The sequence below is a fragment of the Heteronotia binoei genome, chromosome 3 (genome assembly GCF_032191835.1).
Source record: "Heteronotia binoei isolate CCM8104 ecotype False Entrance Well chromosome 3, APGP_CSIRO_Hbin_v1, whole genome shotgun sequence".
NCBI lineage: Eukaryota > Metazoa > Chordata > Lepidosauria > Squamata > Gekkonidae > Heteronotia > Heteronotia binoei.
Genome location: NC_083225.1, coordinates 85,287,313 through 85,311,350, shown reverse-complemented (window position 1 = coordinate 85,311,350; position 24,038 = coordinate 85,287,313). Strand labels below are relative to the sequence as shown.

At 42.0% G+C, this 24,038-nt stretch overlaps 1 protein-coding gene across 1 annotated transcript in view; it reads right to left on the bottom strand.

The window, feature by feature from the left end:
- Nucleotides 1-1,793: 1,793 nt before the first annotated feature.
- The window catches only part of PRRG1 (proline rich and Gla domain 1), a 39,124-nt gene continuing 16,879 nt past the window's right edge, over nucleotides 1,794-24,038 (bottom strand). The window contains exons 2-4 of the mRNA XM_060234106.1: nucleotides 6,645-6,679; nucleotides 3,562-3,722; nucleotides 1,794-2,339 (exon numbers count right to left, since the gene is read on the bottom strand). Coding sequence (XP_060090089.1) covers nucleotides 1,815-2,339; nucleotides 3,562-3,722; nucleotides 6,645-6,654 — 696 coding nt within the window. The 5' untranslated portion in view covers nucleotides 6,655-6,679 and the 3' untranslated portion in view covers nucleotides 1,794-1,814. The remainder of the gene's footprint in view (nucleotides 2,340-3,561; nucleotides 3,723-6,644; nucleotides 6,680-24,038) is intronic.

Here is a 24,038-nt window from a genome sequence, read left to right as displayed (position 1 = left end):
AGACCAATCACACATCCCCTTCCTACCATCATCAAAAGTGTGCCAAAACAAATTAAAACAACTTGAAAAACCATTACTTGGAAATGAGAAAATAAAACAATCAAAACACCCATTTGAAATTCTGAACAAGTCTTTTCCCAGTTAGCCTTCTCTGAGGGCAGGTAATTCTGTTGTGCTGATGTATCAAAGAAATGCATGATAATTAGCAGCTGCATCTCTATATGACTCATTGCTGCAGGTGTGTCTCTGATGTTATAGAGGGGAAACAGTATCCCTTAGCTATTAGTCGTCTGGGACACATTGGCAAACTCCTCTTTGGTAATTAGTCTAATCTGGCAGCCAAACAGCTCAAGAAACAGAAGGGAAGGGGTAAATACTAGCAAGAACAGAGGGAATTTCTACCTCTTCTTCTCCTCATGCACTGTTTTGGCATCTCACTTCCCCTAAACTTCCAAAGATCATGGCTTAGAGTAGCATGATGCTGTTTATATGCATCAAATAAATTCTTATTGCCTCCTAGTGTCACATTTAAATCAAGCATAAAAGTGAGGCACTTTTCAATACTCTTGCATTACCCTGGAGCAAACCTGTCTCCCAAACAATCTGTGCTGTAGTAGCAATTAAAAATTGTTAAAAATAAATTTGCTTCTAGATTTCTTTCACAGATGTAGGTCTCTTATCTGCTTTTAAAACCCGGCATGCATGAACACAGAATAGCCAGCTGTAACAAACACTTGTTGTTGAAGCAAAACTCCCTCAAAAAGAATTGAATGTTATACCTCAGAATACTAGACTATTTTCATAAATTGTAACACAAAAAATTTATGCAAAACAGGGGCTGGTCACTGAGATGCATCCAAATGCGGGCAAGATATACTTCTATGTATCACTTATTAGGTGGTACAGAGAGGAACCAAGTAGAAAAGATGGTGATTGAGTTGTGGGCAATAGAAGGAAAAAGCCACCCAACAAATCATCTGATTGTTGTGTAATCACTCATTTTCAACAAACAAACAACCCTCCCCCCCAACAGAGAAGCCATTGTCTGGGCCTGGTCCCATCACATATGGTTCTCACAACCATTTCAAAATACATTTCTTATCATTGTTATTCTGGTAGATGGGTTTAATTCTAACTCCACATTGACATCAATAATAATATTTACTGACTGAAAATTTCAGCCAATCGATATTTTGTTCCACATTCTAAAATCCAAATATGTATTTCATACTTCTCCCTCTTTCAAAGCAAGAGCTTTTGCTTGAACATGGTCATCAAAATACTGCATTTCTCATGACAATGAGTATTTTATGTCAAAGCATTTAAACAGCACTTATGGCAACTGGCTCTCTTTGGTATACTGTGGCAGGATTTTTATGCCATAAATTTGCTCATTTCTGTACTTCCAGACTTCGAAGCATTTCAACATAAATCCCCTAGCTCAGCTTGCAATGAACCATGGCATCTGAAAAAAATCAGATTATAAAAACATCTTTTTGGGAGATGTAAATCCCTTTTTCTAACTTTGCCATTAGAAATCCTTTATGCTTGCAATAAAAAGCACTTTCATCAATATTGTAAAGTAACAGCAGTCAATGGAATTGGCATCTTGGGAAGTATGCCAATTATTGCTTTGTCTCCCACCCTTCAAACCCTGTTGGGATGGAAGTGCCACAGAAAAAAACGGTAACGGAATAAAGGAGGGAATGGTAACAAATGAGTAGAATTTCAAACATTAAGCTGAAATAAAGTGCTGGGGGGAAATTAGGGAGTTTTTTCTCTTTAATAAACGAGGTACTAGTGTTTTTCCTACTTCACTTGATACCAGTGGAAACAGAAGGTACTGAAGTGCCATTAACCAAACTAGCACTCACTATGTCCTCATATTGTGGAGGTGGATCCATTTGATTTGTAGTTTCATTTCTTCTCATTCCGTTTTCACCAGCAACTTCTTCATATGATGGAGGTGGGTCACAATTTGACAACCTTGTTGACACAGAATCTGAACGTCCATCTGTGTAGCTCAGATATCCTGGAGAAAGTCCATTGCCTTCAAACATATCTTCCTGAGGAGAATGAAGAATGCTGAGTGGCAGAGGAAGAGGACTTCTCCCATCAGTAACAGTTCTATCGCCTGTGGTTTCTCTGGTACTTCCATGTGCATACATTGATCGTCTACGCATTTTCTTTTTGAGGAGGCATCTCCATGTGACAAAGATGATGATGAGAACAACAAGAAGGCCAATGATTAATGGAAAAACAAGATAAAATGGATACCAGTTATACCCAGTGTTAATTTCTCCATGGATTCCTCTTGTATAACTTTTCCAGAATTCCCTCTGAAAACAAGCCAGAGTAAAGAAAATGATTGAGAGTTATTTTCTCCTCAAGTAAAATGATCAAAAATGAATTTTACAGCAAGTAGCATAAAGCATTAACTTGCTACTGGTATGAGCACAAATTCTTAGGAAAAGCTTCAGGCAACATATTTTTACTTGGACTACTACTGGGGCTTTTATCACTTTTCTAAGAGCAATCACATTCTCTAAGAGCAATCAGCCGCCCTGAGCCACTTATAGCAGGTGTTAAAACCTAAACCTCAAGATCCTTCAAAATTTGAGAAGGACAAAAAAGGGGCTTCTTTCTTATGCTTGGCTACTCCGAAACCGAATTTAGACCCAACTAAGCAGCAGGCATTTTGCACATAGACTCATATCTAGTACAGATGTGTTTTCCAACCACACATGGTAACAACATGGAAAAGTTAATATATTCTCTATGGCCAGCTATAAAATACAATAGTATCCTTGGGACAGTAAATGAAGTCTAATCTATATTACTTTCGAGTATAGAACTCAAATGTGTGCATTGTTTCTATAACATGAGCGATATATGTTCCTACTACAAGTGATACTGTCTAAAGAAAATTCCTCAGTAATTCCATCAAACAATGATTTAATGTAGAATGCACTCTGAAGGACAGACTTAAGCATATTTACTAAGCAGTGTGTTTAACACTGAAACTTAATTTACATTAAGCCATTTATGCTTAAAATTGTCCATGTCACAATGCTGCTGCCATTTTGGGTTTCCCCCCCTTTACCCTTGTAAATGATGTTTCACTCACTCAAACATGATGGCTCTGAGCCACAAAGCTTCTTCTTACTCACGGCTGCAGGTTTTGATGATAAATCAGTCAGATTTACTTGCATGTAGAACCACAGAATTCAGTCACCCAACATAGCTAATGAAACTGATACACTCGCTATAAATCTGATAGTTCTGGATCCAGAAGGAAGCCTTTCAGAGAGGATCTGGCTCACAGAAAGGCCTGTCTACATCCAAGGCTCTGAAAGCTACTATATTTCTCCGGTTCTTTAAACAATAATTCTTTTCTTTTACAAGGTAGCACAATATGTGAATACTTAATTCTAATACTTGATTACAGTCTAAAAGGTAAAGGTAATCAGTCCCCTGTGCAAGCACCAGTCATTTCCGTCTCTGGGGTGACGTTGTCTACACAACAAGATGTGCTTTCTGCACCAGTTCATATGAACTTACAGTTTTCTCATCATTTTCAAAAGCTTCCCTTGCCTCTTCATAGTCACAGCGTTCTTCCATGCATTCACGCTCAATGTTTCCTTGCTTAAATTCTTCCAAAAATACATTTGCCCTTGGATATCTTTTTAATACAGAGTTTGCTTTAGCATCTGTGAGGAAGACTGAAGAAAAGAAAAGTAGTATTTGAAAGTGCTTTAAAGTGTTATTTGCATTTCCAAAGTTTTAGAAAAGTCTTGATGATGATGAGGATGATATTTTAGGTTGACACAGGTAAATTTCTGGGATTGGAACAGACTAATTATATTAAATACATACTTGTAGATACATAAGTTTCTATTTATAACTGAGAGTTTTGAAAAGCTATAGTTTTTAAACACTCTCCGTTGCAAAGGGCAGGTAATGACAGCACCTGTATTAACCAGAACATTCAAGATATTTTAGATACTAATTTCGCTATCAACTTAAGTTTTGAATCTGTCAAATTAAATGAACAAACTCTCATTCATATACTTATTAGATGGATGTTCATTTGTTTCCAACTATACAAGAAAAAGGGATATTATTTATGGCACTTATGGACAAATCAGAAGCCAGCATTCTGAAACAAATGTTCAGTAGGTTAAAAAGGTTAAGGTAGTCCCCTGTGCAAGCACCAGTCATTTCCGACTCTGGGGTGATGTCGCATCACAATGTTTTCACAGCAGACTTTTTAACGGGGTGGTTAGTCATCTACTAGTAAATGTGTTTTTTAAAATGGTAAATTTTGGGGTAATTTTAATTAATTTAATTTTAATCTTTTTCAACAGCAAGCATTCTAAAAATTAATGGAGAAATCAGCACTTTTTTAAAAAGTACAAATCTGTATCTACTTAGTTGCTTTAAGACTTCTTGATGTATCATAAGCAATTAAAATTGGCTCTTACAAATACGGTATCACAACCCAAAATAATGTGTATTGCAAAATATATACGGCCCATTCAGAGAGCCAGTTTGGTGTAGTGGTTAAGTGTGCGGACTCTTATCTGGGAGAACCGGGTTTAATTCCCCACTCCACCACATGGCTCTTACAAATTAAAACTGGCTCTTACAAATACAGTATCACAACACAAAATAATGTGTATTGCAAAATATATATGGCCCATCCAGAGAGCCAGTTTGGTGTAGTGGTTAAGTGTGCGGACTCTTATCTGGGAGAACTGGGTTTGATTCCCCACTCCTCCACTTGCACCTGTTGGAATGGCCTTGGGTTACCCACAGCTATCGCAGGACTTGTCTCTGAAAGGGCAGCTGCTGTGAGAGCCCTCTCAGCCCCACCCACCTCACAGGGTGTCTGTTGTGGGGGAAGAAGACATAGGAGATTGTAAGCCGCTCTGAGTCTCTGATTCAGGGAGAAGGGCGGGGTATAAATTGCAATTCTTCTTCTTCATTCATCAGTGTCCAAGTGTTCAAAAATCTTGGCCTCATTCTGTGAAAACCGACTCTTTTTCTTTCCACCCCACCTACTAGGCCACTAATGTATATACAATCCCACTTGAATTTGGAAATACATTTCACCTTTTTCTTCCTTAAATAATTCATGGCACTGTATCTGTGTTGAGTCAAGCATAGCAATGAAGACTTCTGGTGGAACAGAGAAGTTAACTGATAACATATTGTCAAGAGAGTATCTATCTTTGATAGAATTTTCTTAGGATCAGTTAGTTTTTCACTTTCACAGATGCCCTCACTCCCACAAGCCAGTTTCTCCTTAAGACCACTCTCCCAGGCTGGCCTAATTAGCTAACACATCGCAGCTGAAAAACCTGGTTGGGAGGGGTCGGTTGCTCATACTTTGGAAAAATTCCATAGAGACAGCCTGGTTGAAGGACATTGATGTGTTACGGCTGGTATTCCCTACAAGAATAGCTATATAGTAGTTTAGTCAATTTTCCTATCATCCTTTTCTCCCTCCTTACTGCTAAAGATTATATTTATACTATGGTCCACAGATGTCACTCCTCAGGATATGACAAAGCTGAATAGGGTTGATGTGAGTAGTCAGTGATTTTAGTTTCGTTATTTTGTGTGCATTCTCTTTGCTAAACTGTTTTGGCCTTTTGCCAACCTATTTGGATTTAGTTTAATAAATTTTTATTTTTCAGTTCAGTTCAGACTTTTATTGGCATAAAAGCAATAATGATTCACAATCAAAAGTAGATACAAAGGCCTGAAGTATAGTAAGAACAATACATAAATCAATTAAATAGCTGCAAATGACACAAATCAAGAGTAGACACCCAGCAATCAAAATACAGTAGTATGCCTAGATTTAATTTTACAGGCTTCTACTAAGAAATTCGCAACACATGTAGTAATGTGGGGATTAACATCTTGTAAAAAGTAGGTTAGAGTTTTCCTTTTAGTAAATACATTGTGTTGGAGGTACTCAGCTAAAAATTGTCTACGGTGTAAGATCAGGAAAGGACATTCTAAAATAATATGGGATATATAATCAAGGACTCCTAATTCACATAGACATAATCTATTTTGGAGATGTATCTGTCTAAACCTACCAAAGAGAACTGTTGATGGGAAGGCATTTAAATGTGCCAGAGTAAAAGTCTGACGATGGAATGAGAAATCTAAAGTAAAAAAATAATGGGGTATCTTCCCATGTCTTCAGAGTATATCTAGATTGGCTGCAGAGCAAACAGGGGGATGTGAGGGGAACACTTTTTGGTATTCTTGATCCATAAGCCTTAGTTGGATTGTTCTTAAAATATATAATTCATCACATAAAAAAAGAGTGTCCACCTCAATACCAGGTTTTTGTAGTTTGTGGGTAAATGTAGAGAACTAAGTGGTGCTGTACTCTTTGTGTGAGTTTACTGCACCAAACCCAGGTGAACTTTGGCTACACTGCCATCTCAGTGGCTGGTTTGCTGTCCCACATATCTACAGGGAATATGTTAGTTAGTTAGTTTATTTGATTTATATCCCCCCCTCCCTGCCAAAGTAGGCTTAGGAAGGGAAAAAAAATGCACAAAACAAGTTGTGCCAGACATAAGTAAATGTTAACCTAGAAAATATACACAAAAACTTACCTCTATCCATGTTTAGCACTGCCCACTGTAAGTTCCTGTAACACAATAAGCAGCCCATTGTCATTAATGTGAAACCAGAAAACTCTCAATCACTTGTTTATACTTCTTGATTAATAGTTCTCAGGTTATCGTATGACATGCTTTGCACAGATGTTTAGCTTGGCTCCAGTGCTACAATGAGTACCATTAAATGCATAAAGAAGGTGCACAACTGGCCTAAAAATGTAAAAAAGTACTGGTTCTTATCTTTCAAATCTTAACAGCGCAATCCCAAGGGGGGCGGGGGGGGGCTGAAAGTGCTTTGGGAGCAAACTAACAGCTATGCCAGCAGAAATGAGAGTTGCCATTCGAACTCCCTCCCTGCTGGTGCAAATGGGACTTGCGCCATTCCCAGGGCGCCTCAGTGTACGCCCGCCCATGGCTTCTGGTGGAGCAGCACCACGCCGAGCCAGCAGCAGAACTGGGGCGCACACTGCTACTCTGTATGAGGGGGCAGCCCCAGAGGCGTGGCCACTGTTAGTCAGCTTCCTAACACCTTTAAGCCTGGGAACACTCCCCATGAGAGGCGCAGAGTTATGGCAATGAGAATGCAGATATATCCCATAGAGACCCATGGATCCCAAAACCAAAGTTTGCTGCTGCTCCCGGTGCAGCCTCAAAACCCCTTTGGAAGCCAACTAAATGGCACACCAATCCCCGCATAACCATGGCGGGACGAGCCCCCTCTGCAGCACCCAATCACAGCCCCCCCTCCTACAAAGCCTTCTGTCTTGGCCTTTACAAGTCTTCAGGTAGGGCAGGGCATGCAGCACGAGACTGCCGGGAAGCTCCCTGACATGCAGACTTAGAGCGAGGGCCAGGGCACTTTAGTGGTGGACACTGAATAAGGGCATTTAGACAGTATAGGGCGAGTTCTTTAACTTTATTTATTTATTTATTTATTTATTTATATTTATTTATATTGGAATTTATACCCCGTCCTTCACACCGAAGTGTCTCAGGGCGGCTTACAACATAATAATTTAATACTACAATTTAAAACACTTACAAGTAGAATTAAAACCATAAATTAATAAAAACAAGATAGATAAAACCGGCGGTCTACAGATGCATTTCGTTCCATCCAAAAGATTTCCTTGTCAGTCAGTATTATAGGCCTGCCGGAAGAGGGCTGTCTTACAGGCCCTGCGGAACTGCCCTAGGTCCCGCAGGGCCCGCACCTCCTCCGGCAGCTGGTTCCACCAATAAGGTGCCGTTATTGAGAAGGCCCGATCCCTGGTGGATTTTAGACGGGCCTCCTTTGGCCCGGGGACTACCAACAGGTTTTGTGAACCCGAGCGTAGTACTCTCTGGGGAACGTGTGGGGAAAGACGGTCCCTAAGGTAGACAGGTCCTAGGCCATATAGGGCTTTAAAGGTAATGACCAACACCTTGTACCGGACTCGGAATATTACCGGCAGCCAGTGCAGATCCCGGAGCCCCGGCCGAATGTGCTCCCGTCTTGGGAGCCCTAATAACAGCCGGGCAGCAGCGTTCTGCACCAACTGCAGTTTCCGGGTCCGGCACAAGGGTAGCCCCATGTAGAGGGCATTACAGTAGTCTAACCTCGAGGTGACCGTAGCATGAATCACTGTTGCCAGGTCGTCACGTTCCAGGAAGGGGGCCAACTGCTTCGCCCGCCTAAGGTGAAAAAACGCGGACTTGGCAGTGGCTGCTATCTGGGCCTCCATTGTCAGTGAAGGCTCCAACAGCACCCCCAGGCTCTTGACCCTGCCCGACGCTGTTAGCGGCGCGCCGTCAAAAACTGGCAGGGGGATTTCCCTTCCCGGGCCGCAGCGACCCAGGCACAGGACCTCTGTCTTCGCCGGATTCAGCTTCAGCCCGCTCAGCCTAAACCACCTAGCCACTGCCTGTAACGCTCGGTCCAGATTTTCTGGGGCGCAGGCGGGCCGGCCGTCCATAAGCAGATAGAGCTGGGTGTCATCAGCATATTGATGACACCCGAGCCCGTACCTTCGGGCAATCTGGGCAAGGGGGCGCATGTAGATGTTAAATAACATCGGGGAGAGCACCGCCCCTTGAGGCACCCCGCAGTCAAGCGTGTGTCTCCGGGACAGTTCCTCCCCAATCGCCACCCTTTGTCCCCGACCGTCAAGGAAAGAGGAAAACCATTGCAAGGCCAACCCCTGAATCCCTGCGTCGGCAAGGCGGCACGCCAGAAGCCGATGGTCGACCATATCGAACGCTGCCGATAGGTCCAACAACATCAGCACCGCCGAGCCGCCTTGATCCAGATGCCGCTGAAGGTCATCCACCAGGGCGACCAGCACCGTCTCCGTCCCGTGGCCCGGGCGAAAACCAGACTGGTAGGGGTCAAGGATAGAAGCGTCCTCCAGGAAACTTGTGAGCAGGAGAGCAAGGTCTTCCCCCTGAGGCTAACCGCTCTCATTTCCAGGTCTCAACAGGTACCCAGCCTCCAGAGGTTCAGCATACAAGGACTGTGACTGTGCACGCCCAATTTCCTCCTCCTCCCTTTGCTCGAGGACGGGTGGTGTGACAGTGTCTCCGGCACTTGGACCAGGCAGGGGGGCAGCTGCCAGCCCCCCTGCTGCTGGCCCCCTTCCCTTGGTCTGTCCTCTGCCTTGTTCCCATTTCCGGCAGGGCACTGGGGGGGGGGCTGGCAGCTGATCTGATGCCTGTGGGGAGGTGGGTCAGAACCTGACCCTTTAAGAGAGTCCCTGGCTGAAACACAACCCCCCTGCTCCAGCTGCCACCCCTGCAGGTGCTCTTGATCTCTGTCTCTGTTTTGCAGGTAGGAATTCAACACAGAGGCTTCTGTGTGTGGCGCTCCACCCCTCCCTCTGCTCGGTCAGCTGTTGCTGCCTGCCGCTCTGAGTGAAGCCCCGCCGCCTGCAAGACTGTCCAAGTTGTACCTGGGATACCACTGCACTTGGTTCCAGCACATAAAGTCTAAGCTGTGCCCTACTTTGTCTCTCCTGCTTGGTGTCTGCTGTACATTCCCTGTGCCCCTCCCCCTGCCACTCTGTCTGTAGGCTCTCTGAGGGAATGTCTTGGAGGACGGGCTCGCTTGTTTCTTGGGGAGGGGGAGGAGGTAAACTATGAACCACCTCTGCAAGAGACTGGACAGGGGAGCCGGAGGATCTTTCCCTCCCTTGTCCCATGGCACACATCAGAGAGGAGTGCGCGGGGGGGGGGAGGACAATGCAACAGGCGCCTGGCTGGTGCCTCAGATTCTGTGTACTGCTGCCACTGGTGGAGAGGTTCCCCACAAGTAGCGGAGGGCGTCAGGGTGAGACTCTGTGTCCATGCCAGGGAGGGCTTACCTGTTGGACTTGGTGGCACGCCAAGACTCTGCCTGCTCATTCCAATACACACATTTTGCCTGGTTTTCCTGATTGCAGACTCCTACACTATGTTTTCCCTGTTTGTTTATGGCTCGCGGGGAGGGCACATGACTCCCCTCGCCTGCTTGCCATTGGCACTATTCTCTGACAGTAGGTTGGCACAGCCATGGGAATGGCCAATCCTGCAGCTCTGCACTTTCCTTTCCCTCCCCCCCTCCCACCTTGGCAGCGAGCCAGGCTTCTCTCTCTCATGCATGAGCGTCCAGCCTCACTCCTGTCACCTCCCTGTGTTGGTGGGATTTCTCTCCTTTGCCTTTGATCCGTCTTCCCATGATTAGTTCAGTTTCTGTCTGGGAAAGGCGATCAACTTCTCTGGGGCTGCCTCTTCCCACCCCTGTCATCTGTCACGGCGCCTGCGCCAGCACTGGCCAATCTGGGGGCTGGGCTGGCCCTCCCCTCCTGCTGCATCCGCCTCGCCTGCGTGGAGGGAGTCTGCACTCCAGCGGAGTTGCCATGGCGATGCCCTGACAGGCAGCAACCTACGCTTCTCTTCCCCTCGCCCCTATGCCTGAGCATGCCAAAGCCCTTAAGGAGTCGATGAGCGGGACCTTAGTTATGTCACAGCCAGCCACCACAGAACACTTTGGCTTAGGGCTTGGGTATTCAAAGGGCCACCTCCTCCTATACCAAGCAGCCTGCCAGTTAGGATGTGCCTACAAGCCCAGGTCTCTGTGCCCCTCCACCTTCACTGGTAAGGTGGGTGGGAACCAGAGCTAGGACCTTTTTTTTGTAATGGCACCTTGTCTGTGGAATGCCCTTATCCTTGATGCCTGCCTGGCACCTATACTGGTTTCTCTTAGATGCCAGGCTGAAATATGTTTGTTTAGCCAGTATTTTAATTCAGGGGTCAATCTTTTAAGATATTTTCATAGTTTGCCCTTAGTTAAATTTATTTTAAGCTGATAGTGACTTAATCCTAGGTTTTAATTTATCACTTGTAATGTTATATTTTATTATGCTATTTTGTAAGCCACCTTGAGAAGGTTACCCAGGAGAGGTGGCATAAAAATTCCCTAAATAAATATTTAACAAGCATAATTAATGTCTATTATTTCTATGTACTTCTTGATTATATAAAGAGCTCAAAATTGAAAGCTGGTACATTTACTTTAGATTGATTTACCTTAGATTTTGCATCTCAGTAATTCTGTAATCCCTCTCATGGATTGCTGTTTTGACGTGGCGAGAGGGCTTGCACGGTTCATTGAGACTGTGGGCTATGCCATGCAGGGCCACCCAAGATAAACAGGCCACAGCTGAGAACCCAGACAAAATGTGATTCTCTGGAGAAGGAAATGACAAACCACTCCAATATCCTTGCCAAGAAAACCCCATGGGCAATAACAAAAGGCTAAAATATATGGCGCTGGAGGATGAGCCCCTGAGGTCTGAAGGTGCACAATATGCTACTGGGGAAGAGCAGAGGGCAAGTCCAAGTAACTACAGAAAGAGTGAAGCGGCTGGACCAAAGACGAAAGGACGCTCAGTTGTGGATGTGTCTGATGGTGAAAGAACAGTTCGATACTACAAAGAACAATACTGCATTGGAACGTGGAATGTAAGATCTACGAATCAAGGTAAGCTGGATGTAGTCAAACAAGAGATGGCAAGACTGAACATCGACATCTTGGGAATCAGTGAACTAAAATGGATGGGAATGGGTAAATTTAACTCAGAGGATCACTATATCTATTACTGTGGACAAGAGTCCTGTAGAAGAAATGGTGTGGCCTTTATAGTTAACAAGAGAGTGAGAAAGGCAGTAATGGGATACAATCTCAAAAATGATAGAATGATCTCGGTTTGTATCCAAGGCAAATCATTCGATATCACAGTAATCCAAGTCTATGCCCCAACCACTGATGCAGAAGAGGCTGAAGTGGACCAGTTCTATGAAGATCTACAACACCTTCTAGAATTAACACCAAAAAAAGATGTTCTCCTCATCATAGGGGACTGGAATGCCAAAGTAGGAAGTCAAACGGTAACCTGAACAACTGACAAATTTGGCCTTGGAGAACGATATGAAGCCAGGCAAAGACTAGTAGAGTTTTGTCAGGAGAACAAACTGGTCATAGCGAACACCCTCTTCCAACAACCTAAAAGGCAGCTCTACACATGGACATCACCTGATGGGCAACACAGAAATCAGATTGATTATACACTCTGCAGTCAAAGATGGAGAAGTGCCTTACAGTCAGCAAAAACAAGACCTGGAGCTGACTGTGGCTCAGATAATGAGCTACTCATTGCAAAATTCAGGCTTAAAAGGAAGAAAACTGGGGAAGCTATCAGGCCATTCAGGTTTGACCTTGATCACATCCCTTATGAATATACAGTGGAGGTGAAGAATAGGTTTAAGGAACTAGAGTTGATAGAGTGCCAGAAGAACTATGGACGGAGGTTCGTGACACTGTACAGAAGGCTGCAATCAGTACCATCCCAAAGAAAAAGAAATGCAAGAAAGCAAAGTGGCTGTCTGATGAGGCTTTACAAATAGCTGAGGAAAGAAGGAAAGCGAAAGGCAAAGGTGAAAAGGAAAAATTCACCCAACTGAATGCAGATTTTCAGAGAACAGCAAGGAGAGATAAGGAGGACTTCCTGAAAGAACAATGCAAAGCAACAGAGGAAAATAATAGAATGGGAAGAACAAGAGATCTCTTTAAGAAAATTGGAGAAATCAAGGGAACGTTTCGTGCAAAGATGGCCATGATAAAGGACAATAATGGTAGGGACCTAACAGAAGCAGAAGAGATCAGGAAGAGGTGGCAAGAATACACAGAAGAATTATACAAGAAGGATCTCAATGTCCTTGACAACCATGGCATTGAAATCGCTGACCTTGAGCCAGACATCCTGGAGTGTGACAGCAAATGGGCCTTAGAAAGCATTACTAACAACAAAGCAAGCGGAGATGACGGTATCCCAGTTGAGCTATTTAAAGTCCTAAAAGATGATGCTGTTAAAGTGATGCTCACATTATGTCAACAAATTTGGAAAACGCAACAGTGGCCACAGGATTGGAAAAGATCAGTTTATATCCCAATCCCAAAGAAGGGTAATTCTAAAGAATGTTCAAACAATCGCACCATTGCACTCATTTCACATGCCAGCAAGGTCATGTTAAAGATCCTACCAGATAGGCTTCAGAGAACGTAGATTGGGAACTACCAGAAGTTCAAGCTGGGTTTCGGAGAGGTAGAGGAACTAGAGATCAAATTGCCAACATTCGCTGGATTATGGACACAGCACGGGAGTATCAGAAAAACATCTATTTCTGTTTCATTGACTACGCTAAAGCCTTTGATTGTGTGGATCACAACAAACTGTGGCAAGTCCTCAAAAAGATGGGAGTACCAGACCACCTCACAGGTCTTCTGAGAAACCTGTATAAGGGTCAAGAAGGAACTGTCAGAACGGGATATAGAACAACTGATGAGTTTAGAATAGGAAAAGGAGTTCGACAAGGATGTATATTGTCACCCTGCTTATTGAATTTATATGCAGAGTACATCATATGGAATGCTGGCCTGGATGACGCAGAAACAGGAATTAAGATTGCTGGGGAAAACATCAACAACCTCAGATATTCAGATGATACCACTCTAATGGCAGAAAGTGAGGAGGACCTAAAGAACATCTTGTTGAGGGTGAAAGAGGAGAGCACAAAAGTAGGCTTGAAACTCAACATCAAAAAAACTAAGATCATGGCATCCGGCCCCATCACATCATGGCAAATAGAAGTGGAAGACATGGGAGTAGTGACAGACTTCACGTTTCTGGGATCCAAGATCACTGCAGATGGTGACTGCAGCCATGAAATTAAAAGACATTTGCTCCTTGGGAGGACAGCTATGGTGAACCTGGGCAGTATAATAAAAGTAGAGAAATCAGCCAGCCAACAAAAGTCCATATAGTCAAAGCAATGGTGTTCCCAGTAGTAATGTATGGCTGTGAAAGCTGGACCATAAGGAAGGCCGAGCGCAGAAGAATTAATGCTTTTGAGCTGTGGTGCTGGACTGCAAGAAGATCAAATCAGTCAGTCCTAAGGGAAATCAACCCAGACTGTTCCCTGGAAGGTCAGATGCTGAATCTGAAGCTCAAGTACTTTGGCCACCAAATGAGAAGAGAGCACTCCCTGGAGAAGATCCTGATGCTGGGAAAGACAGAAGGCAAAAAAAGAAGGGGACGGCAAAAGATGAGATGGCTGGACAGCATTACTGATGTAACAAACACGAATTTGAGCAGACTTCAGAGGATGGTGGAAGACAGGAGGGGGTGGCGTGACTTTGTCCATGGGGTTGCAAGGAGTCGGACTTGACTGTGCGACTGAACAACAATTTAGTAATTTCAGTAATTCAGCAAAGCACGAGAAGCTATTTTTAAAACAAAGAATGAGATCAGAATAGTGCAGTCAACCACAGTGCTAAGTCTGTAGGAGTTTTGCATAAATTTACATGCCTGCTAAGTCCCAAAACTTGAAGAAATATCATTATCTATTCATGACATAGGGCTGGCTGAAGGGTAAAGAACTGTAAAGAGCAAGGGACATAGTCACACCAACCAGTTTCACAAAGTGCTGTTACTACCCACACAAAGCTAGCCATATAACTCAGTGCCCTTCTGCCTTGTTTATCTGTTACTTTTTAAAAAAGATGATGTGAATTTGTTTGGTTTAAGACCCTGAACTCTAATTACAAGTATAGGGGGAAAAAGCAATTAAAAAGCACTCCTCCTTAAGAGGAAAAGGAACTTAAGCGATATTATTCAATTTTTCCTATGCAGCCTGCACGTGCATATTCTAGAGCAGGGGTGTTGAACTCATTTGTTATAAGGGCTGGATCTGACATAAATGAAACTTTTCGGGTCAGGCCATGTGTCATAAAATGCAATGCCACATAGCGGAGATATAAACTATATAAACGACACAGACAAACAAACAAAGGTTGTTTTTTTTAAAAAACCCTTAAGATAAAATATGCTTAAAGTATTAGAACTGTTGCAATACTTGTTTTACTTGTATTAGAACTTGTTGCAATCCCATGTCTGTTAGCCGCCCTGAGCCCGCCTTGTCGGGGGAGGGCGGGATATAAAAATAAAGTTTATTTATTTATTTATTATAATACTGTGGTCAGTATCAAAGCAAGCTCTCCCTCCCCCCACTTCCTCCCCTAGAGAGGAGCCTCAGCCAATAGGGAAAACAGGCTTTGCTCTGTAGTTTCTGTGCAACTGAGAAATTCTGGCAAAGCAAACTGAGACACAGAAAGAAGCAAGAGAGAGGGAGAAGGAAGCAGACTTGCTCGCAGGACTGATATGAGCCCCCTGGGGGCCGGATCTGGCCCCAGGCCGCACGTTTGACACTCCTGTTCTAGAGACCAAGCGCACACGCATGCTCTGCAAAGTTAGCAACTGGAGTGCTTGAATGGGGAAAGTACTACATACCTCAGGTGAACAACAAATGACAAATCTCGTAATAAATGGTAGATAATTGTTGGATTTATTTTAAACAAGCCCTCTGTAACCCCCCACCTGCTCTTAGACTCCCCCAACAGGAAGCAGCAGATCATTCAACAAAGCAGGGACCAAGTCTGCCAACTGATCTGATGTCAATTCTGTGCCTCTTGGGAATTTAGCTACTAGACCCAATAAGAGCAGTCTATGTGCTAATGACAAGCGAGTGGACGAATCAGTTCTTGATCATAGGGTTATCAACATGCTAGCAGTGCCATTCACCAATAGTCTTAAATAAGAATTGCCTCTGTAAAAGAATGGATACCATGAAATGTGGACATGTAGTGACAAGTAAAAGAGTATTTTGATTTTCTTGTGTACTTTGTTCTTAAATGCATGTCACAAAAGCAACCAAGTCAAGATTGCTTTCTTCTTTCACCTCAATAGACATATACTCAGATTCTCTTTACTTGTTTTTTTTGTACAAATAAATCCCTAGCTCTTCACTTGGTAAGATGTTACAAAGATTAATAATTACCCCTTTCATAGCTAATTAGTTCTTTCTGTTTGTTTTAAATTTGGGCTATTACTTTCATTAGACCTCGTTGAGTTCTGCTATCAGAAGAATAGGAGATATGCAATTCCTTGTCTGGGAAATCGTTAGCTGGGTTGTTTTTTAAAGCTGAAAAATCACTGCATAAAACAAAAGTAATATTCTCTGAATTGGTTTTTATTTTAATAGTTCCCCCCATTAATAGTGCCCATTTAGCAGGCAGAATAAAGGGGGAAAGTTGTCCATTAACAAAATGATTTAGTGGTAAGGTCAGTGATGCAAGTTGGAAATATTCCTAGTGTTTACTTTTTCTACAGAAAGATTTCCATTTCTAAAAATATTTTGTAAAATTAACAATAATGACTGGGCAAGTTTCAAACGTGTAATTAACGTTTTTCACATTATTACACCTATAAACTGCATGAGTACATATATGTTTTAATGATTTGTAAATGGGAAAGAAGAGATAAAACTAGAAATAGTCTTAATTGATACAAAGTTATGAATTCATTTTCGTTCTGTTCAAGTAAATTCTAGCTCATATGAGTCCTCTCATGATGGAAGGGACATTGTACCACTAATCCCATATAGAACAAACAAGTAATGCAAGTAATGCGAGAGGGAGTGACAGTGAAAACTATATGACCCAATGACCTCTCTAGAAGAGTTAAATGTTGTTTAAATAGGTGAATGATAAATGGCAGAGATCTTTGATTATGCTAAAATTAGTGTCTCAATGGTTTTGAGTTTCTTTGAATTTTTTTCTTAATTTTAAACAAGGTAATAAAATAAATGTCTTAAAACATTTGCCAGTATTACTCCAATAAAAATATTTTCTACATAAAGCTTTAATTTAGGACTTCAGAAAATGTTTTGGAAAGTTTTTTTTCAGTTCCTATCTTTCTGGAAAACCCACAACACTGGGTTTGTGCTTTTTATCATGGCTTTGCAATACTATCTTTAGAATTCTAACATTCTTTTAAGAAGGCAGAAAAAGTTCTGTATACTTGAAACATGGAATCCTTCTGCTTAATATTACATTTAAAAATTGCTCAAAAAAGCCCATCGAGAGTGGACTGTTTCTCATGACATTTCTTTCCTATAAGGAGAGAACACCCACATTTGCTACAAAGTGTAAAATAGTGAATGGAAGCTGCAGCTTCAAACAATGGAACGGCAATAAACATAACAAGGACTTGCAAAAAACCCCCCAAAACCAAAAAACCCAGAAGCAAAGCAAAGGCTTAAGCCTGCCCTCTTTCTCATAAACTATAGCAACATGCATATGCATTTTTCTTCTTCCATATGCCTAAACCTCTCATGTCTGCATGTGGCCCTGTTTTGCAGCTGTAGCATGGTTCTATCCACTTATATATTACTAAAAATAAGACTTGAGGCCACATGGTGTTGCGGGTAGGGATTAAATAATAGGGACCCTCAAAGCACAATTATGTGAAATTTCAGAACTCAAGAACTAAATAGCTTTTTAGTTCACCTAGCCCTGAATTTCACCATTTTAAATATGTAGTACATTTGTCTCATAGTGCTGACAGAAAGCTGCTTGCCCATCCCCAGACCTAAGCAGTACAAAATACAAGGGATCATGGCTTAGAGACAGATCATATGTTTTGCATCATTTCAGTCCAAGGTTCAGTTCCCTAGTCTCTCAAGTTAAAGGATCTAAGGTATTAGGAAAGACTTTTCTTGTCTGTCTGAATTCCTAGAAGGTCATTGTCATCAGTAAGAATAAACTCTGAACTAGAAGGATCAATAGTCTAATATATTTTAAGCAATAAGGTGCTTAGGTATCAAACACAGATGTTTATAGTGCAAAGCAAGAACCAATGATGATTTTGCCTACCGGATAAAATGCAGAACTTCCAGTCATTCCAAAGATGGAACAACATATACAAGAAACACAAGCTCTGTGAAGCAACTTTTGGGCATTTAGATTATAGGCAAACAAACCAAAGGACTCCAAAGGGACCTTGGTTTTACATTATGATGTACATGGTTGAAACCTGTGCCAATTTAATATGGAAATGTGTTCTGGCAGACAGAACATAATCTGATACAATCTTAGTGAAGTTTACTCAAATCAGATATTTTCAAAGAAATCGTCTGTTTACTGGAACACAGTGGAAATTTACAGTAATGTCTTTGGGAAGCTGCCCCAAGACATAAAGCACTCCATCATTATTTTAAGAGACTTCCTCCAGTAAGATAGGCTTTTTTCACATAGAAGTCTCTTTGATTATTCATGTTATTTGGTGTCCAGGTGTTTCTCATACTTTATGAGAATCAGAACAAAGACCAAAGGAGAACATAAATTTGTTTAGCCTTGGAAGCTCTGATTTGATGACTCACATGACAAGTTGAGATTCATCTCTGCTGAACTGACAAATCTACTTGCTTCTTAAGTCTCTTTCACGGTCAACATTATAACGAAGAAAAAGAGACAGGATTTATACTCAACCCTTCACTCAGAGACTCAGAGCAACCTACAATCTCCTTCCCTTCCTTTCCTATGAGGTAGGTGGGGCTGAGATAGCTCTGAGAGAACTGTGGCTGACCCAAGATCACCCAGCAGCTGCATTTGGAGGAGTGGGGGAATCAAATCAGATTAGAGTGCACACACTTAACCACTACACCACTACACCAAATTGGCTCTCTGCAGGTGAGATACCCCACTTCACTCCTGAACTAATGAATAACCAGGAGACTTTGTAATACTGAAATTGGTCTGGACCAATACTCCCTCTAAGCTGTGGAGGCTTGTGAGCAAAAATTCTATTTTGTGAGCTAATGACATTAAAGTTGTGAGCTACTGCATAAGTTACTTTGCTCTGGGGCCATTTTTCCTGAGCTAAGACAAAAATGTGTGAGCCCGAGGCTAAGAAAACTGTGAACTAGCTCACACTAACTCAGCTTAGATGGAACACTGGTCTGGACCATGTAAGTGGAAGAATTACACATTTGAACAATCTTTATCCAATTTGGTTACTTCATGTGCATATGGTCTGTTACATTCCACTGAATCAGTTCCATTCATCTGAATAGGGCTCGTTGACATTTCCCTTGTGCAGACAAATGTGTTCTGTCACAGCCCATGCACTGGGCTTTTTGGTTGCTGTAGCTTGTACTTGGTTGAAAAAGTTATTACAAGAAGTTAAAGCCCCTATGGTTCTATCTTTCCAAAGGATTTGTGAAGCAGAGCTTGGTAGGATGGGCTCTTAGTAAACTGTGATATTCTCCAACGTTTTGTAGATGTTTTATTATTACTGTTTAAGTATTTTAATTGTGATCCACCTTGAATAACCTGAAGAAAGGCCAACTGTGATATAAATAAGATTTGAGTCCAGTAGTACCTTAGAGATGAACAAGAGACAGCTGTCTCTTTAAATGCCTTCTCCAAGCCCTGCCACTGGCGCCAGCATGTCTGCCAACAACGAACCACACAAACCTCCCCATAGCCACTTAGGATGTTCATGGGAGCAGGATGGCAAAAACTGAGGTTCATGAACCATGAACTGGGCCTGGTTTGTGATGAATTTTGGTTTGTAATTAAATTAGTGCCCATCCCTAATTAGGAGTACCCTGTCCATAGCACTTAGGACCATCCCTTCTGAGCAGGTGTCTACAGGTTCATGCAGAGACAGGTCTAATTTTCTACCTTGACCATCTATTTTTCCCATACAAGTTCTTTTGAATTTTATGCCAATGGAAACTTCAAAAGTGCATGAAATAAATGTGGTACGGTACCTGTGGATTTACAGATTAATGCTCTGGAAAGCATTCTCAGCCTTTAAATATATAATTGCAATCTGCATTAACACCACTTTGATCTTCTGGGTCTGCTGCAATTCTTGTATCAAATTTAAATTAGTCATATGTCTTATGTATTTCATAAATGATTCACATTGTTCCTTGAACTCAAACATTTGTGCCAACACCCTTACATTAATCTTATGTGAGCCTATGCTCTCACATCAAATATCTCTTCTGGGTTACAAATAATGCCTCAAATTTATCAAAATGTGATTTGTTCCCCTTCACCAGTCTTGCCATCAAGCTAAGAAGTATTGAATACTTTACTTGGTTTTACTTACCACAATTGTGCTTACTGGAGGCTCATTCTTACCTGATCTACTTGCAGTGCAATACAGTTTAAGTATGGCACTTGTTTATAGATTCTCCTGTTCTTTCCAGGAACTAGTCTGGGAGTTTTAACACATCCATTTTTGTTTCTATGTTATACTTTGTTGTTCTTTCAATACCATGTAAAATCTGAAGCTGCAAACTTTATAATCATATCAGAGGCAACTAAAGTGTGGAACAAATGAACCTTACTAAATTCTACAATTCTTGAACTCAAAATGGTTATTATCTTAGGCTTTAGTTATTTTCTAGTGTTCCCTAGAACTGTTTCCTTACATGTACCTTTCATTCAAATCTGTGTGCATCCATCCATACTTGAAAATTTCATTCCCAGTAACTACTCCAATCCTTTGAGAAAAGAGATCAAAACATTCAACTAAGGGTTTTTTTTAACTACAGAGAAACACTTCCCACACTGTGGCGTAACAGAAGAATAGCCTTGCAAAGAAATGAATGAACAGTGTGTTTTCAGCAAGGCATACTAACGTCTCTTTATTCAGCATAAAAATTTCCGTGTTGGATCTTTTTCAGATATGGAAGGGTAACTAAAAAGTTTTGGTTTTAAGTATTCATCTTTGAGAGTTCAGCTCCTTCCCTATACTTACCAAGAAAAAGCTGTAAAACTTTGACATACATATGGGAACAATTCATTGAGATGAACAATGTGAAGTGCAAAATAACTAACTAAGCAGAATATAAACAGCCAGCTAGGAAACAGAAATTTCCTGCCCTAAGCTATCCCACAGGGACTCTGTGTTCAACAACTACCATCTGACAAAGCTGACCCCAGTACAATGATTGGTGTCAAGTCTTGAAAGGCAACAGCTGAACACAAGATCAACTAATACAATGGAGCAGGATGTATATGATAGGAATAATCTTACACAGTTCATTCATTTTCATAGAGGCCACAATACGGCATTTAAGTTTCCCCCCAGATTTATTTATTTATTAAAAACACTTAGCCACCTTTCTTCCTTCCAGAGCTCAAGGAGCCTTACAGCATAAATAAAGGATATAAAATAAAATGCCTTTAAAACATAAAAGCCAACATTTAAAATCACAACTCAAGACTGCTAGTGACCTTAACCAAATGCAGTCCTAAATACAACCATCTTCAACTGTCCCCTGAAGATTGGAAGTGAGGGGGTGAGGTGCAACTCCCTGGAAAGGTTGTTCCGTGATAGTGGGGCTACCACTGAAAAGGCTTTCTCTCATGTACCCACCAAACAGGCCTTTTTAATTGATAGAGCCTCTTGCTGTGATCTTAATTCCCAGCCAGGAACATATGGGAGATATTCTGGTTCCATGTCATGTACGAACTCCTAGAACTAGGCTTGGTAGTGGATCAATAACTAGTATAATTGTTGAAATATCAGGGTCACATGCTCCTGATAGTTGGCCTTGACCAGCAGTCTAGCCTTGACATTCTGTGTTAGTTGCACCCTCCAAACACTCTTCAAGGGTACCCCAAATAGAGTACACTGCAATAGTTCAGTCTAGATGTAACGAAGGCACAGATCACTGTGGCTAAATCTGGCTGACCCAAGAATGGACACAGTTGACAAACCAACAGAAGCTGGACGAAAGCACACTGAACGAATGGAACCACCTGGTTTTCTAAGGTCTGTTGAGTAGCACTCCCAAGCTAAGAATCTGACTTTTCAAGGAGAGTGCAATCCATACAAGGCAGAAGAGATCTCAAATCCTAGGTGAACCTTTCTACTAACCCAGGGGAATTCCACCTTGCCAGGATTAAGTTTCAGCTTGTTCACCTTTATCCAGTCCATTATTATATCCAAGCATCAGTTCAGAACATCAACAGCATCCTTGATATTAGATGGGAAAGAGAGCTCCATATTATCAGCATATTGGTGACACTATATCCAAACCTCCTGATGACCTCTCCCAGGGACTTCACATAGATAATCCCACATAGATAACCCTACATAACCTCACAGGTCAATGGCCTTGAGATATAGCAGGTCACATTACTCCTGTTTAGTTCTCAGCAGAGACAATCAAGCTAGGTGACCAAAGTTATCTGTGTTCCAAAACCTGGCCTGAAGCTAGATTGAAATGGGTCCATAATATTAGTCTTTTCTGAGAGCCTCTGGAACTGAGAAACAGCCACCAACTCAAGAATCTAGCCCAAGAATGGAAGACTGGATACTGTCATGAAGTTCTTCAATGTAATAGATCTTAGGGCAGGTTTTTTCAAAACAAGTCTAACTACTGCCTCCTTGAGTACAGGTGGTACAACCACTGCCCTCAAAGAAGCATTTACCTTCCCCCTTACACACTCAGCCAGCCCCCATCTGGCAGCTTTTATCAACCAGAAAAAGTGAGGGTCAAGAACACAAGTGGTAGGTCTCACCTCTCCAAGGATCTTGTCTGCCTCCTCAGGCTTCACAAGCTGAAAGGCATCCGTGCAAATTGGACAAAAGCTGGTGTCAAAATTACAACAACTGAACATGCATCCACAACAGCATCTAACTCAGAGTATCTGGATGACTTTGTCTGCAAAGTAAGTAGTGAATTGATCACAGTGGGCTGTTGTGTGGTCAAAATCCAGTTCCCTGGGCTATGATGTAAAGACCCCCAGACCACACAAAACAGCTCAGCAGAATGATTATGGTGGCAGACTGCCTTTTTGTCTTCATCACCACCATGGAATAGGCTCTAATATGGGCTCTATATTGTGTTCATCAGTCTCACTCCAACTTTTCCATCAGCAGAGCTCTAGCCATCATCCCTCCCATTTCATCTTCTTCAGTGTCCCAGTAAGCCAGGGAGACTGATCTTGTCTGGGAGGAGAAAGCAGTTTGGGTGGATTGTGTCAACAGCCCAGGCCATTTTCCTAATCAAGAGAGTGAATAGGCCTTTACAGAGGTGTCAGCAGCCAAGGTGAGAAAAATCTGCACACACCAATAGGAAACCATCAGGATTAATCAGGTGCCTGGGTTGGACTATCTTAATGGGTCCATCACCCCTATGGAAAAAGGAGTAAACAGTAAGTCAAACCTCCATCAGGTAATGATTTATCTATGACAAGGGAGTAAGCTTTAACTCCTCAACATCTAAATAATCTTCCCCATCAGTATAGCAGACAAGACCTAGTGTGCTAAATGTGTGGAGCCAGTAATTACTTGGGATAGGCCTGTGGTAATCATGGAGGTCATGAAGTCCTGAGCCACTACTGACAGCCTAGCCTCCTAACAGCTGTTCTGCTATTACATGGTTTCAATAGTTGTTGTTTTTTAACCCACCACATGTATATACGAAATACTCTATTTCTGAGGCTTTACAGAAACATAGTCACAGTACTTCATGGGCTATTAAAGTTCCCCAAAACTGAAGGTTCTTCCTAAACACAGGGCGCACAGAACCAAGTGGGCAGCTGTGTTGGTCTGAAGAAGTAGAACAAAGTAGGAGTAGTCATGCTGGTGGTGCTGATCACAATGTAATTACTGATGCAAGGATGAACAGCCTAAGGCTAACATTGTACCTTTCCTGCCTTTACAGTCTTCATTTCTAACTCTGTCCCTCCACAATCTTTTATGAAAATCTGAAGCTGGAATATAAATTGCCAGCAAAGCTAACTTCAACCATCTGGTTGGAGATTCTGCATTTTTATTAAAACATTTCTGTCCTGCAGAAATCTCCAAAGCCGTTGCCCACAAGGTTACAACAAGAACAACCCCAAAGCCAAAGTCAATAGCTTGCAAAGCAATCATTATTCAAACAAACTATTATCAGTAACCAGATGCAATAAGAGACACATGTGGGTTTGTGTTGTGTATAGGG